This window comes from Cygnus atratus, chromosome 3 (genome assembly GCF_013377495.2).
Source record: "Cygnus atratus isolate AKBS03 ecotype Queensland, Australia chromosome 3, CAtr_DNAZoo_HiC_assembly, whole genome shotgun sequence".
Classification (NCBI taxonomy): domain Eukaryota; kingdom Metazoa; phylum Chordata; class Aves; order Anseriformes; family Anatidae; genus Cygnus; species Cygnus atratus.
The window spans coordinates 28,677,264-28,692,591 of record NC_066364.1 but is presented as its reverse complement, the minus strand read 5'-3'; the positions used below and the strand labels follow the sequence as shown (position 1 = coordinate 28,692,591).

General features: G+C 38.3%; 1 protein-coding gene across 1 annotated transcript in view; it reads left to right on the top strand.

Annotated features, from left to right (window-relative positions):
- The window catches only part of EYS (eyes shut homolog), a 728,533-nt gene that overhangs the window by 221,569 nt on the left and 491,636 nt on the right, over nucleotides 1-15,328 (top strand). The window contains exon 12 of the mRNA XM_035543068.2: nucleotides 14,038-14,297. Within this exon, the coding sequence (XP_035398961.2) occupies nucleotides 14,038-14,297 (260 nt within the window). The remainder of the gene's footprint in view (nucleotides 1-14,037; nucleotides 14,298-15,328) is intronic.

The window sequence follows — 15,328 nt, the reverse complement described above, 5'->3', positions numbered from 1 at the left end:
TGCTAAATGACTCACCACATAAGCTTTGATGAATATTTAGCTACTGGTGAGTTTTGAAGATGCTTGATCAGTGCTATTAAAATGTATAAACATGGGTGTTACACTGTTAAGCATTGTCCTGATGACCTGCTATACAAATGCTACAGCTGTCCTTGGTTATCAGTTGTTTACAGGCACCTAATTGATTCTAGGCATGATGTATCCAATATATTTTCTATTTGGATTTTTTTGGGGAAAAAAGAGGAACATAGGTCATTTGAGACATGTTCTCTTATGCCATTGCTTTCATTCCTGGAATTGATAGTGCCTTGGTATCAGACTGAGCAAAGATGGTTGGTTTCTTCTGTGATATAGCGTCTTGGAGCTTGAGTAGGCCCACAGTAGAGAACAAGAGACAATCCTTTAAGTAGCTGAAAAAAACAGGCATAGAACACTGAAAAAAGCTGATAAAGACATCTTGCTTAAATGGCACAAGTGTATTCAGAGTTCAGAAACAGAAACATGGGGAAGGGGCATGTTTTTTTTTGTCTCATCAGTATAAATCATTCAAATTATTATGCAGAGGTAATTTGCAAAGATGTTTGAATTCCTGTACATTATGTTCAGTTATTAATTTTTCATGTCAAATTTTCTAAATATCTCAGTAACCTATCTTCAGGGTAATATTCAGTATCACTGTTTCTTCGTAAAACTTCAAGTTGCAGCATGCCATCTACCACTTAATGTTGTTGTGCTAATCATTGCTAATAAGGATTAGCAATTGTAATTAACTTGGTCTTCCTTTGTTGCCTGTGGTAAAAAGAAGAGACCAAGGAAGATCTCTTTTACTCCCCTGGAGAAAAAGGTACCTTATGCTGTCAGCACTCTACCTGAGGAGTTAATGTTTCATTTTGGTACTCAGTGCCATCTCTGTACACTAGGTGAAAAGCTTTGAGATCAGTTGGCACACCTGCTGTTGCATCGCTAAATGTTCCCAGTCTAAATGCCTCTCCTGCAGAGGGGCTCTTTCCTGCTCTCATGTGACTACTTGTATTTTTTCAGTGTAACATGCTTTTTCCTTTCATGTGTGCTATGCTACTGCATAGCAACTGGTGCCCTCTGGTTCTTGAAGGAGTGAAATAGTATTTATGCGTTCTCTGAATCAGTACCATCCAAGATGCTGGAGGTAGATGCTTTGCTTATTGTTCACCATAACATCTATTTACTGTTTTCGCAAAGAGGTTTTCACTCTGGCAGACTCAGTCTGACTCAGTCAAGTTATTTTGTTGTTGTAGAGATTGTTGTTGCAGTGTGGGATGAAGGACATTAGGGCAAAGAATATAGCTCTTCTTTCTTTTACCATTTTGTCAGGAACAAAAGGAAGTCTAAAGCAGCTTGAAGTAGTAGATGATGTTGCTCAGAAGTGCAACTTCATATGCCAGAATGCATAGACAACACACATGGGGTCCACAGTAATTCAGAGAATTAGCATTGCAGCTCAGAAAATTAATTTTATATACTTAACATGAATTCAGTCAGATCTTTCTATTCCGTATTATGTGCTAACTACCTAAGCTGCATTCCAAAGTCTTCTGACTGTGATGCCCTTCCGATGTAGCTCAGAGACTGTAAGAGATGGAAGTTCCTTTTTTTTTTTTTTTTTTTTTTAAGGGATGGCTTGGTAACTTTTAATCTTCTAGTAATTTTTTTTAATGATCTCGAACACATTAAGTGGTTCCAAACCTGTAGAGCAAATGGGGGGTGAGGGGAAGTGCCCTAAAAACATTCTTTTTTTTTTTTTTCAATTTCGTTGCATTCCTCCTACATCTAAAATAGGTGTTTCAGGAAGTGAGACTGCAGGCATTTTAGTAATTGTTTTCTGTTTGGTCATGGTCTATAATTAAGACTGATGTCAAGCCATACTGTATTTATTGGTACCTGGCCATATGACATAAAAGACAGTAATAATGCTCAGTTTTACTTGTATTTTTCCATCTTTCTTAAAAAAAAAAAGTATTTAAAGTATTAGAAGTATTCAGTGTTTGTGCTCTTTGGAACACAAACATTCTAATGAGACTGCTCTCTAGTGTCAGTTTTGCTGGTAACTTTTCATTATTGTAACAATTTCCAACTGAAACAGAAAATAATTTCATCTGTTTTTTTAAATAGAAATATTTGTTGCAAAAATATTTCCCAAGATAAATAGCTTGATTGATACATGGAGGAACTGTGTATACCATGTTTCTGTGGTCCAGTAGACTGGAAGCTGCATCTAATCCAATGGTGTAAGATTTGTCTTGTATTTTGATATGCAGAAAATGAAAAAAGAAAATAGATGTATGTTTAATTTTCAAATTTAGCTTCATTAAAAAAAATAGGGAGTTGAAAGTTGAAAGATCGTTTTTACAACGAAATTGCTTCCTAAAACAGAAATCTGTGCATGACAGTTGAGCTAGAGTTTGAGGTAAAAGCTGACATACAGCTTGCAGTCTCCTTGAGCAGAGTGTTACATTGTGATTGCCTGAACTCATTGCTTCAAGTAGTGGAGGATTAAGGAAGAAATATCTGGAAAACAAGCGAATACAACTTGATCTATTTGTTCCTCTAAAACATTTTTTTTTCCTTGTGTCATATCACTGAATACCCAGAATATTAGGAATACATTTTATCTATTGTTACCAAAAGAAATAATGTGAGCAGAGGATTATGGGAGCCAAAAAACACAGAAGAGAGAAAATACATCCTAAAAAAATATAGAAAGGACAAGGATAAAAAGGCTGAAGCAATTAAGCTGGAAGGGAATGAAAACTACCTAAGCTCTCTGAAGTTTTTCTGTACACATCAAATATTCAAAAGGCACACTTATACACTATTACAGTAGCAGAAACATAATCTTTTTATCTCTCTTTCCAGCAGTTTACCTCCCAAATCCTTTTCCTCCAGTTACGGGTCAATATCCACTTTATTTCCAGCTTTGAGAACAAGCTTGAAGGGGTTCAGCATACTTTATTTGCAGGTTTTATTTATTTATTTGTATTGTACTTCATGTTTTCTGTGTAAAAGGGTTAATCCTTCTGATTTCTAATTCAGAAACGTACAAGCAGAAAAAAGACATTTCAAACTGTCTTCTGAAGGAGAAAATACAAATATCTTTAGCATGCATCAGGAATACATTTTTAAATTACAGGTCTAGCTTTTGAAAACTGTAAAAACCAAGGGGAAATCAAGCAGTTGTTACAGAGCTTTCTATTTATGATATGCTTTGAATACAATGAATATTAGAAGTTATGTGGCTCATGTAGTTCAGTTTTATTTCTGCTATTCTTTTAGACAGACATAATTTTTGTCATGCTCAGCAATATAAAAGACTAGAGGGAATACATATTTATTATGGTTATAATTAGTAAAATTATAAAAGCTGTGATCTGCATATTGGGGAAAAAATAAAATTTCGTTATCAGTTCTATGAGAAATTTGTGTAATTCTGTATTGAGCTGCCTTTTTAGTGGAGGAATATATTCCTCTGCCTCTCAAATACCATGGATTTGTGGCATGTCAAACTGAAGAAGATAGCATAGTTTAAAAAACAACATATAATTCAGTTTTCAGAAGTACCTGAATTATTTAGACTGCTACATATTGTTTGGAAATCTGAGGAAAGCAGTTTGGTCCAGATAGGTCTTTGTGTATCTGAGATATCCTAAGTTTATAAGCTGCTTTCTGTGTAGCCAGTGAAGATAAACAGGCAGAGATTCTTCCGCGTTTAATGTAGGTGTAAATCTAACTCTTTTGCCTCACAGATTGTCTCCATTTGTGCCACACTGTGGAGGCCTGGCCTTTGGCCCCTGTTCTCCCTTCTGTGTCATCCCAGCATGGACTGGACTGGGATGTCCAGAACAGGTGGTGCAAAGGCTTAGTTTCTGTTGCATAGGCACAACCAGTGAGACTATAACATACCCATGCCCATTTATCATTTTGTAAATGGGACTAAGATGCTGATTTGCACTGGGAGCTGCAGTTTTGTTATGAACCCAATATGAAAGGCACTCAAACACTGTCATGTACTGCTCAGGATGTCCTAGGTTGGAGATAAGGCTATAAGGAGAGAGAGGTTAGTACGTATAATCTGAGGTCCCATCATGTGCTGGGAACCCCGAGCTGTGCAGCGTCAAATGGATCTCCAGTCAGAGCGCGGTGCGCCATGCGTGCGGAACCAGTCTATGGAAAGGTTAGCCTAGTTCGGTGATTCAGGTTCCTACAGGTTTTTCTTACTTTACAAGTTTTTCTTACATGGAAACAACCCTATTCATCATTTCTACTGCCAAATAGGATGTCCACATGAGAACTAGTTGCTGCAGTCTTACATGAAGAAAGGCAAGGACACACAGCTGGTGTAGCCTCATGTACTGGACGTCTCTGTTAAAGTTAACCAAGCAAAGTTTGCCTTGTGGTCGAGAGATAAGTACAGCACAGTGCAGGCCAGAAGGCAGAGCTCTAGGTGCTGTGTAGCACAGCACAGAACACACCAACTCAGGTTAACTGTTAACCTAGATGACTGATACCTTGGATGTGCAACGGTATTCAGATCAGCATCCCTACAGATGCCGAAAGTGGTGTGCTACGTGTCTTTTGGTGGAGTTCTTGAAATTTTCCCTCATTAGGTATAACATCAGTTGTAGAATTGTAAAACTTGGATTAGTTTCCTACTGCCTAAACAACTTAGAGTACTTAGTGTTACTCACATTTCCACTGAACACCAGTGGATAATCACCAGCAATATGCGGTTCCTTATAGATAATGGCAGTGACTACTGGGATTAAACCCTAGTTTATATTCATTCAGTGCTTTGTATTTGCTGTTGGTGAATAAATAATACAAAGTGGCAGTTGAGTTATATCAGTAGTTTGAAAGTATACAAAATAAATAATAGATTGTTTTGCAAGTAGTAGTATTAACTTAGGAAACACATTTACTTGCATAGTGTTCAACAGCCTTCGTACAGTATGGGCCTAGAGAAAGAGTGAAAGTTGTTTCAGCCAGTTTGACCAAGTATCTTAGGACATACTTGGTGTAAATGTTATTGTAGGGTTCTTTTACAGATGAATTGCATGTCCAAGGTACAGCAGCAGCAAGGTGCATTGTATTTACAGTTCATGCACTCTATTATCATCTTACTATTGCATATATTTTACATTCCATGATGGAAACTTGTCAGAAGCCTAGAACTATGAGGTGCACAATGAAGAGTTTATGTATTGTTACCTGGTACTACTCCCCAGGTATTTTACATATTCCTTCATAGTACCTGGTTCAACTTGAAGAGTGCAGATGGTGCCTATGCTTCCCATAAGCTGACATCCACATTTGTTATATTAAGAAATTTCAGATGTATGTGTTCCGGAGGTAACAATTCTATTTTCCTTAATTTCAGTTTCCCATCATTATTCTAACAACTGAAAAAGGCAGATGGAATCTTTTATAATCTAATTGCTGAATTGATACTCGCCTATCAGTTTTGTGAAAGACAAATTTCTCTTCTCTCACCTATTGATTAATCCTTTGGAGAGAGGTGAGAAGTGGTATTTCTTTCTACATGGCCACTTTCTTGCTGTACACCTTTACACAATTTGGAAAGATATTTATTGCTTGGTTGTGACCAACATTAGGGAATTGAAGGTATTGGGGAATCAGAACCATTGGGTAATGGATGAGCTCATACGGATGAGCTTCTTGAGTGTTTTTTCCTTTGTTTAATCTTTTTATGCCCTGAACTTCATCGCTGAAAAAATAAATCAAACCAAGCTATTGTTTATTTCACTGCTAATGAAACTTCCATTGCCAGATTGACAGCCTGAAGGAGCTGAACTATTTTATTGACTAACAAAGGAACGGTAGTTTAATACTGCTTCCTTCTCTGAATTGAGAGGATGAAAGGTCAGTCACTATGCTCAGACTGATAATTCAGTTTACAAACAGCGGTGATGAGTAATGGCATTGCAATAATGAAGGATGTCCTAGTATTTCTCAGAGCCTTATGTCTGACCTACTGACATGCTATTGTTGATTGTGACAGCACCTAAACACACATGGAATTTATCTAAATGGCTATGCAATATATGTATTTTTACTTTATTTCTAACTTGAGTTCTAACTGAATAACTGATGAGTTTCTCAGGACAAATGCAAGCAAGAAGGCAGACCATTCCTAAAACAAAAAATGGTGGTCCCATAAGCTGTGATACTGGCATATTTTCACAGTGCTCAACACTCCTTACAACAGCCAGGTAGACCTTTGGGATAGGTTGTACACGTGCACTGAACTGCATGATTCAGTTCACGTGCCTGAAGTAGAAAGCACTGGTGTGGAAGAGATCTTCCTGTTACTCATAGTAACCAGAAATTTTCTGGCATGCATCAGGAAAGGGCAACAAGAGCACTGCTCTATCCCATTCCTGCTGTTTATGAAGATACTGTAAAGATTAATACGTATGTTCTATGTTAAAAGTACATTTAAACACAGAGCAAAATAAAAACTAATTACTTTTGCAATACTGAACAGAGTAAGCAACTAGTTTCATAAAAACTGCTAACAACCACTATGTTTCATGTTGTGCTGGAGCAGACTCAGTTATAGACTGCTCCATTTTTTATTTTTTTTTCCATTTTCTTTCAACCTGGTGCTAATGCTGTGTACCAGTAAAGCCTATGTTGACATCTAAGATGTTTCCCTCTCATGATCTGCAGCTGAGTCCCTTCTGAGCCACAGTCTCTCAGGAAGATTCTGAAGAGATTTTGTCCTGCCTCCTTTGAAACCACTAAGCACTAGAACAGTGCTTATTCACACATTTCTTTTTCACCAAAACCTGACAGTTTTGCGTGTCAGACTGTATGTCATAGAACCACAGAATGGTATGGGTTGGAAGGGACCTTAAAGATGATCTTGTTCCAAGCCCCCTACCGTGAGCAGAGACACCTCCCACCAGACCAGGTTGCCCAAAGCCCCATCCAGCCTGGCCTTGAACACTTCCAGGAATGGGGTGTCCACAGCTTTCTGGGCAACCTGTTCGAGTGCCTCATCACCCTCAAGGTAAAGAATTCCTTCCTAATATCTAACCTAAACCTACCCTCTTCTAGTTTAAATGCATTACCCCTTCCCCTGTCACTACACTCCCTAACAAAGAGTCCTTCCCCAGCTTTCATTTAGGCCCCCATTAGGTACTGGAAGGCCACAAGAAGGTCTCCCTGGAGCCTTCTCTTCTCTAGGTTGAACATCCCCAACTCCCTCGGCCTGTCTTTGTAGGAGAGTTGTTCTAGTCTTTGATCATCATCATGGCCCTCTTCTGAACTTGTTCTAATAGGTCCATGTCCTTCTTGTGCTGGACATGTCCCAGAACTGAACACAGAGCTCCAGGTGGGGTCTCACGAGAGCAGAGCGGGAGAATCACCTCCTTGACCTGCTGGCCACGCTGCTTTTGATGCAGCCCAGGATAGGGTTTGCTTTCTGGGCTGCAAGTACACATTGCTGGCTGTTTTTTGTCTACCAAAACCCCCAAGTTGTTCTCCTCAGAGCTGCTCTCAATTCATTTTCCACCCAGCCTGTATTTGTGTTTGGGATTGCCCTGACCCAGGTACAGGACCTTTCACTTGGTCTTACTTCACATGGGCCCACTTCTCAAGCCTATCAGTGTATGCCTGGATGGCATCCCTTCCCACCGGTGTGTTGATCACACCACTCAGTTTGGTGTCGTCCACAAGCTTCCTGAGGGTGCTCTCAGTATAACTGTCCATACAACTGACAAAGATGTTAAACAACACCAGTCCCAATACCACCCCCTGAGGGACACCACTCATCACTGGACTCCACCTGGACAGGGAGCCATTGACTGCAACTCTTTGAATGCAACCATCCAGCCAGTTCCTTGCCCACCAAGTGGTCCACCCATCATATCTGTGTCTCTCCAGTTCGGAGATGAGAATATTTTATGGGACAGTATCAAATGCTTTGCACAAGTCTGGGTAGATAATGTCAGTTGCTCTTCCCCACTGGTGAGAAAAGTGACAGCGAGCATTTCATACAACTTGAAAAAGAAATGGATTATTTTCTCTAGAAAGTGCAGGGAATGTAGGCACTAGTCATGCTGATTTCTCTTGATTTGAGGAGGTGAGATCTGTGTACTATAAAAATATACCAAAAAATGCCTTTTGATTCTCTATGTACATTCTCACTATAGCATCTTGATTGAAAAAGGCTTTACTTGTATATAAATAATGCCACTCCCAACACCCATCCATACACCCGCATGAGGTTTTGGTGAGCAGAGGCAGGCAAATACTTCTCAAGCTGCTGCTACAGTTGTGTTTGCTACAGAGCAGGTACCGGTTTCCTTCCTGTACGCTGCAGTTTTTTCTGACCACCCATCTAACTCAGCCTTTCCAGTCTTTGCTGTAGGGTACCCAAGGAAATGGGAAAGGCCAGGAAGAACCTGCTCCCTGCACAGTAGTGTGGAACAGAAATGCTGCATAATGGAGGGAATACCTAGATAAGAATTTATTGTTAGTCCAATCAAAGTTTAACAGTCTAATGGTCAAAATTGCCTAACGCAGAAAATCTCATACAGGAAAGCCAGCAACTGTCAATGCATTTTCTCTGTGTTACGATCACAATCCCGGTGTCTGGAGGTCTCTGCTAGGACGAAAAGCCTTAGGTATATGGACGGGATTTTATCATTCTCAGTCTTGAGCTGTATGCTTGGGATTATTTTTAAGTTTCCCTGTAAAAAAACTGCTTCTTTCTCCTGGGTGGCCAGCTGCAGGCTCGTAGTGCCCCCAGCCCTCAGCTCCGTGCCCACAGAGGGCTGCTGTTTGTCAGGCAGTGACTGGCCCCAGTGGGGGCCAAGAGCTGAAGCTCAAGCAGGGGAGGCAGCAGTCAGTGGGCCCCAGCACAGGGGTTAAACCTGTGAAACCCAGTTCTAGTCAAGGCAATGGGTTTAACGGATTGCAATGGAGAGCTTTAGGAAGAAAGCAGAGTGAGAAGGAATATGGAAGTAAGGGTAAAGAGAGGCTCAAGATGGAATTCAAAGGACAGTAGGAGAGGTGTGAGAATTTAAGAACAGTTAGGAGTGACATGAGAAGGGAGAACTAGTAGCACCAGAAGAGTGCTGATAAACTCTCAGTGGGGCTCTTAGAGGTGGAAGCTGAAGGAGTATGTCGGGTGGGTCATACAGCTGTCTGAGGAACAAAGAGTGTTTAAGCTTTCAGAGGAGAATAATGTTTGTGAAGGACAGAGGAGAGAGAAAATGAATATTTGAAGCTTCTGCGGTGACTGGAAATGTATGTCTGGAGCTTTGTGATAGGTGTTAGTGAATGGTATTCCAAATTCAAAGTTTTACCTGTACGGAAAGCAAGCTCTCGTTTTACTATTTCAGACAATCCAGTAGCCTCTAGCTTACAAGGAATAAATTTGTCAGTGAGCACTGCAGCTTTTCATGCTGTTAGCTGATGTGATTCAGTGCACTAGAGAATACAGACTTGCAGTAAATGGACCATTATTGCATGTGCTGTATAGCTAACAGGCTGACCTAAACTTCACTGAACATCCTGCCCTTTCTGATCAAGATCCTATCAAATAAAAAAGCAGGTGAATGATGGGCACAGTTTATCTGTGGGTTCAGCTCAGGATTTCAGTAGCTTTGACTGAACCACTAAGAAAAACACAGTTCTACTGTAGGTGGTTTTTTTTGTTTGTTTTTTTCCCATCATGCATATAGCATTTTGTTTTCCAGAATTATCCGTGACAAAGGCAAGTGCTTTGATTGATACTTTTTGAATATGGTACAAAATGCAGAGGGCTAAAATGCCAATTTCTTTTTTTTTTTTTTTTTCTGCTGTAAGACATCTGAAAGCAAAAATGGTTCCTTCTGAAATGTGTTTTGCACAGGTATAATCATCTGCATTACCTCTTTTGTCAAGATTTGGCATTTTTCCAGAGCTTCTAGCCGAGGTAGGTAAGAATGAGCACACCAGTGGGTTTTTGTAATTGATAGAAAGCCACTTCAGAATTCTGAGATTCAGAATAGATCGTGGTTCCTGTTGGCATGCTGAAAGGATGGCTTTGCTTCAGAGTGGCTCTTAGTAATGTATGTAAGTAACTGATGGAAGGGAAGGGAAAAGATGGAGCCAGGCTCTTCTGTTACCCAGTGACACAAAAAGAGGCAGTGGAAACAAGCTGAAGTAGATGAAATTCCACTTAATCACAATAAAATACTTTTTTACTGTGAGGGTGGTCAGACACTGGAACATGTTGCCCAGAGTGGTTGTGAACTCTCCCATCCTTGAAGGTACTCAAAACCCAGCTGTGCACAGACCTGAGGAACCTGCTGTAGTTGACCCTTTTTTGAGTGTGTGTGGGGTCTAGCTCTTCCAACGTCATCTGTTCCGTGGTTTCTGAGACTCTTAATTATGATTTGATTCCTTAAATAAGTAATATTTTGTAGAGAAGACTAGACTAGACTAGAATAGCTCAGTTGGAAGGGACCTTCAAAGATCGTCAAGTCCAACTGCCTGACCACTTCAGGGCTAACCAAAAGTTAAAGCACATCAATGAGAGCAGTATTCATATGTTTTTTGAACACTGACAGGCATGGGCTTCCTTGCTAGGAAGCCTGTTCCAGTGTTTGACCACCTTCACAGTAAAGAAATGTTTCCTTATATTAGCCTGAGCTTCCCCTGGCACAGCTTTGTGCTGTTCCCTTGCATCCTGTCATAGTTACCAGGGAGCAGAGACCGGCACCTCCCACTTCACTTCCCCTCCTCAGGAAGTTGCAAAGAGCAGTGAGGTTGCCTCTCAACCTCATTTTCTCCAGTCTAGACAACCCAAGTGTCCTCAGCCTCTCCTCGTATGACGTGCCTTCCAGCCCCTTTACTAGCTTTGTTGCTCTCCTCTGGACACTTTTAAGTATCTTGACGTACTTTTTGTTATGGTGGATTCCAGAACTGCTTACAGTATTCAAGGTGAGCCCTCACCAATTCTGCATGTAATGGGAGAAGCACCTCTTTTGACCATCTTGCTATGTTGTATTTAATGCACCCCAAAAACTCATAAAGTAGTTATGTAAGGCAAGTGATACCAAAGTAATTCACTGGAATGTGAGAAATAAAAGGGAAGGTTTCAAACTAGGGAGAACCAAATAATTTAATGCTTACGGAGTTGCGGGAACTTAAATATCATTTTTTTGCTAGGTACTTTTCATGACTACAGCTTGCAATTTTTAGCTTTGAGAAATCTATGGAAAGTCAAATATTATACTTACAGAAGCTAATCTCTGGGTTAGAGGAATTTTACACATAAGTCACAATCACAGCACCGTGCACGTATATATTATTGTTTGAGTGAATAATTTAAAGAAAGGAATCATGCATGATCTGATTTTGTAATATCAGGTATTTGAATTTAGTTATTTAAAAGGACGTTTTTAATGCAGACTCTGGAGGAAGGCAAGTTAGTTAAAATTATTTGTTTTTTAAGCAATCTTATGTTTCAGTTGTAAAATCTGTGGTGTGTACTTCCTCTTTCTGAAGATGCTCTAAATTACTCGGATTGATAGAAGCTTGTGCTGTTTAAAATACCGTTTTAATAAGACATCAAGTTATTTTCCACATTTTTTTTTACTTTTTTTTGTGTCAATTTTTTTCTTAGAACTGATAGTAAAATATAGAGCAGAAAGAGTACAGCAGTGGGATACCACAATTCTTGATGTATTTGATGGCTTATCTTCTCATAGCTGTTTTTGAAAGCTACACAGGAGCATACAATTAGGGAATTAAAGCATAAGATGTCATTTGCTTAATTGCATAATATTTATAAGTCATGTTTTCATAGTTGTTCTGGAAATATATGATATGCTTTACTGAGTGATTGGCTATGTTTTTATTTTAAGTTTTGTTTTGTCTTTTCACAAATGCCAACATTCTTATAAGAAAGGTCTCACAAAAACTTCAGCTTCAGAATTTACAACTTGCTAATGTAGGAATAAAGATAGTAATTTTGTTTGTTCTTAAGAGACAATGTAGGAAGCATTTTCCAGGTTGGAGTATTTTCTTCCTGATGTTTAGCCTCTTTCCTGCATTGTTTCTTCGTGAGTTTAGCAGGTGATAGAATTGTTTCATGTGCTCGGAGTAACTTATATCTAAAAGTATACAATACCTTAGGTTTTTAAGTAAATATAAAAATATCACACACTTTGGCTTAAAAATTCTTTTAGACTTTTAGACAGTTTCTCATTAAATTCTAAATATACTCCTATTTAATATAGCAGAGAAATCTTCTAAACATTGACAGAAGACCGAGTAATTTCCCAGGTAATAGCAGTTCTTCATACCTAAAGGGGTGTTGATTAATATGTGCACAGAATAGTTTTTATTTGTATAACTTGCACTTGTAGTTTGCTTTTAAAAAACTTGGCATAATTTAAACACCAAATATCAGCAAATGAATTCAAAAAATATTATAACTTTTCTAAACAGTTCAAGAGTAAACACAAAGTTGGATGCAGAACATCTCCCATGTTTACATTTTTCTCTTTAAAAGCTATGTGAAAACTTCAATGATATTTGCTAGCACTCTTAAAACTTTTTATCTGAGTTTAGAAGTTGGTAAAAAGGACTTTTTCTTCCCATGAATAACACATGGTAGCCTGATTTTGAATCCCTATTGCTAAAAGAGTCTAGACTTCCAATTATAAAGTTTCTTAGTAGTAACTACTTGATGTGGCATAGAAATTGTACCCACAAACCAATCGCAGAGAAAATCAACAACTCCAAAGAAAACACTCACTGTGTTTGTAGTAAAGGGTTCAAGTTCTTTTGTGTGGCGAGCAGTACCCATGTCCTACAGAACAGAGCTACCTAATTCTATTGATTCTGAATTGAATGTCCTTTTTATTATTTAAGAAAAAGTCCTCTTATCAGAGTAGAACTGTCCAGCCATATTTGAATGGTTTAATGCCTGGAAGCATCATCAATCAAAACACGAAAGAGCTGCTGTTAATCTTTCATATTGTCTGTTACACTGCAAAACAGTGGCAAGTAAATGTTGAATTCAGTGCTATCTTCAGTGAAAGTAATAAGAATGTGTACTTTTCAAAGTGTGTAGTCTTCATGAATTACAGCAGTTTGTCTTAAAAATATACCAAAAAGTTAATTAAATTAGCGAGAAAACTTTGTGGAACAAGAAGGCTTTAAATAATGTTTTAACTTAGAAGGGCATTGCATTCATATTATCTGCCCTTGGACAAATTTCACTTCAACAATTAAATATCCTCAGATCATATTTAAATATTTAGGCAGTGAGTAGCTGAATCCATTAGGTAAGTATGTAGAATGTAGAACAGACCTTTCTTTTATTGCAGTTAATGATGAAGTTTTCTCTGCAAATTTTGAAATCATCAGCAAATTGTAATCTTTGTTTGAATTTTTAAAACCTTGTCATATTCTTGTAAATAGAAACAGATATTTATGTAGTTCATGAAAGTAAATTCTGTACAATCAGATGTAATCTGGGTTTCGGCTCATTTTTTTCTCTCATGTATTGTCAGTATCATCCCTTTACACAAGCATACAAAAAAGAAACATCCTGTAAAAAGGATTCATTTTAAACACTGAAGTACCTAGAGTTTTCACACATGAAAAGATGTCTTTCCAATCCTAAATCTTGAAGAACCTTGAATTCCAGATTTCATAATTACTGTTGTAGTTTAACAGCTTAGAAAAGATACCCAGATGTTTCTGTCAGAATTAAATAAACCACATATAATTCCAAGTGGATAAATCCTGATATTCAGAATAAGTAATTCTGTCTTCACACAAAGAAACGGGGGGAGAACTTAAATATATCTTGTATTCATAGTGTGAACTGATGCAACTGGCAGAAAAAAAAGTTATGGACAGAAAGATTCCTGTGTTTTTGTTGTTGTTTATTGTTGTTTGTTTAATTAAAATAGTTAGAATTGATTGGACTAAGTTGTTGGTTTTCATTCTTTTTTTCATTCTCATTTTTTTCAGGTGCTCATGTACAGCAGGGTGGACAGGGCCAGACTGCAGTGTAGATATAAATGAATGTGATTCTGAACCATGCTTGAATGGAGCCACCTGCTATGAATCTGTTAAGCAGGGACAGTTTGTATGCATTTGTCCTCCATTTTATACTGGTGACTTTTGCCATCAGCGCTTCAGTCCCTGTGAGCTGCCTTACAATCCTTGCATAAACAACTCAACGTGCTTGGCACAAGTCAATGGAAATCCATTGTGCATTTGCAAAACAGGTAAGAACTGGTGTAGTTAATGTTTTGTACAGTGTGCTGCAGAGTAGTTGAAGATACATGTTGAATTTAATGCTGTCTTCAATGAAAGCAACAAGAATGTCTGTCTTTCAAAGCACATAAAGCCTTCATGAATTACAGCGGGTTTATCAGTTACGATGAAAGACTGGTAATACAGATGTCGGTTTGCCTAATATTAATTTCTTATATTGCAATAGTTACTAAATCTATGGCTGTTCAGATTCCAGCATTCAGAATTGCTATTTTTGAGTCAATTGTTACAAAAACATAGAGATAGACATCAGCCTGGCCAGCAGAGCTGACAGACTAAATTGACAAAACAGGCAGAAATAGACAGAATATATACATATTGTTAAAAGTACAAAAATTGGACCAAGTTGGAAATGCAGTCTCTTCCTGCTGAGCTGTCAGGAAGGCCTAGGACATCAGGGGAGTAATCTTCCTCTTACTGATGGAAAAAAGCAGATTGCTGTCTGTCTTCCTGTGCAACAAGTAAAATCACAACAGGCACTTAAAGCTTTCCTGGGCCATGGGTTGAAAACCACAATTTCTCCATCAGTGTACAAAAACTTGTAAGGTGGAACGGAGCAACAGTTTAACTGCAAAACATCTCTATGAAATTCAGCATAGGAATTGAAGAATACATTAGCTAGTTAAAGCTGCAGTGAAAGCGCTACTGAATTTGGAACTTAGGTAGGATTTTGAAGTCATAGCTTTTATACATAAAAATGGTGGGGGTATAGGGGTGTCTTAAGGGCCAAAGATAGCAAAACAGTCATTTCAGTGTACACCACAATAGTATTACTCATCTTACTGTTTACTAGGTTGCAAAGATACAGAGATAAGATGTAGAAGTCAGCATTACTTATAGTTTAGGATCTTTATTACTAAGGTTACTGTGAATTACTGAGTTAAAAAAGTCATTGTGAAGGTATGTGAGCTGCTTATTGAGTGCTATTATGATATTGAACTTCATGACAACAGTAGAAAAAAGCTTTTAATACAGTGTGTTT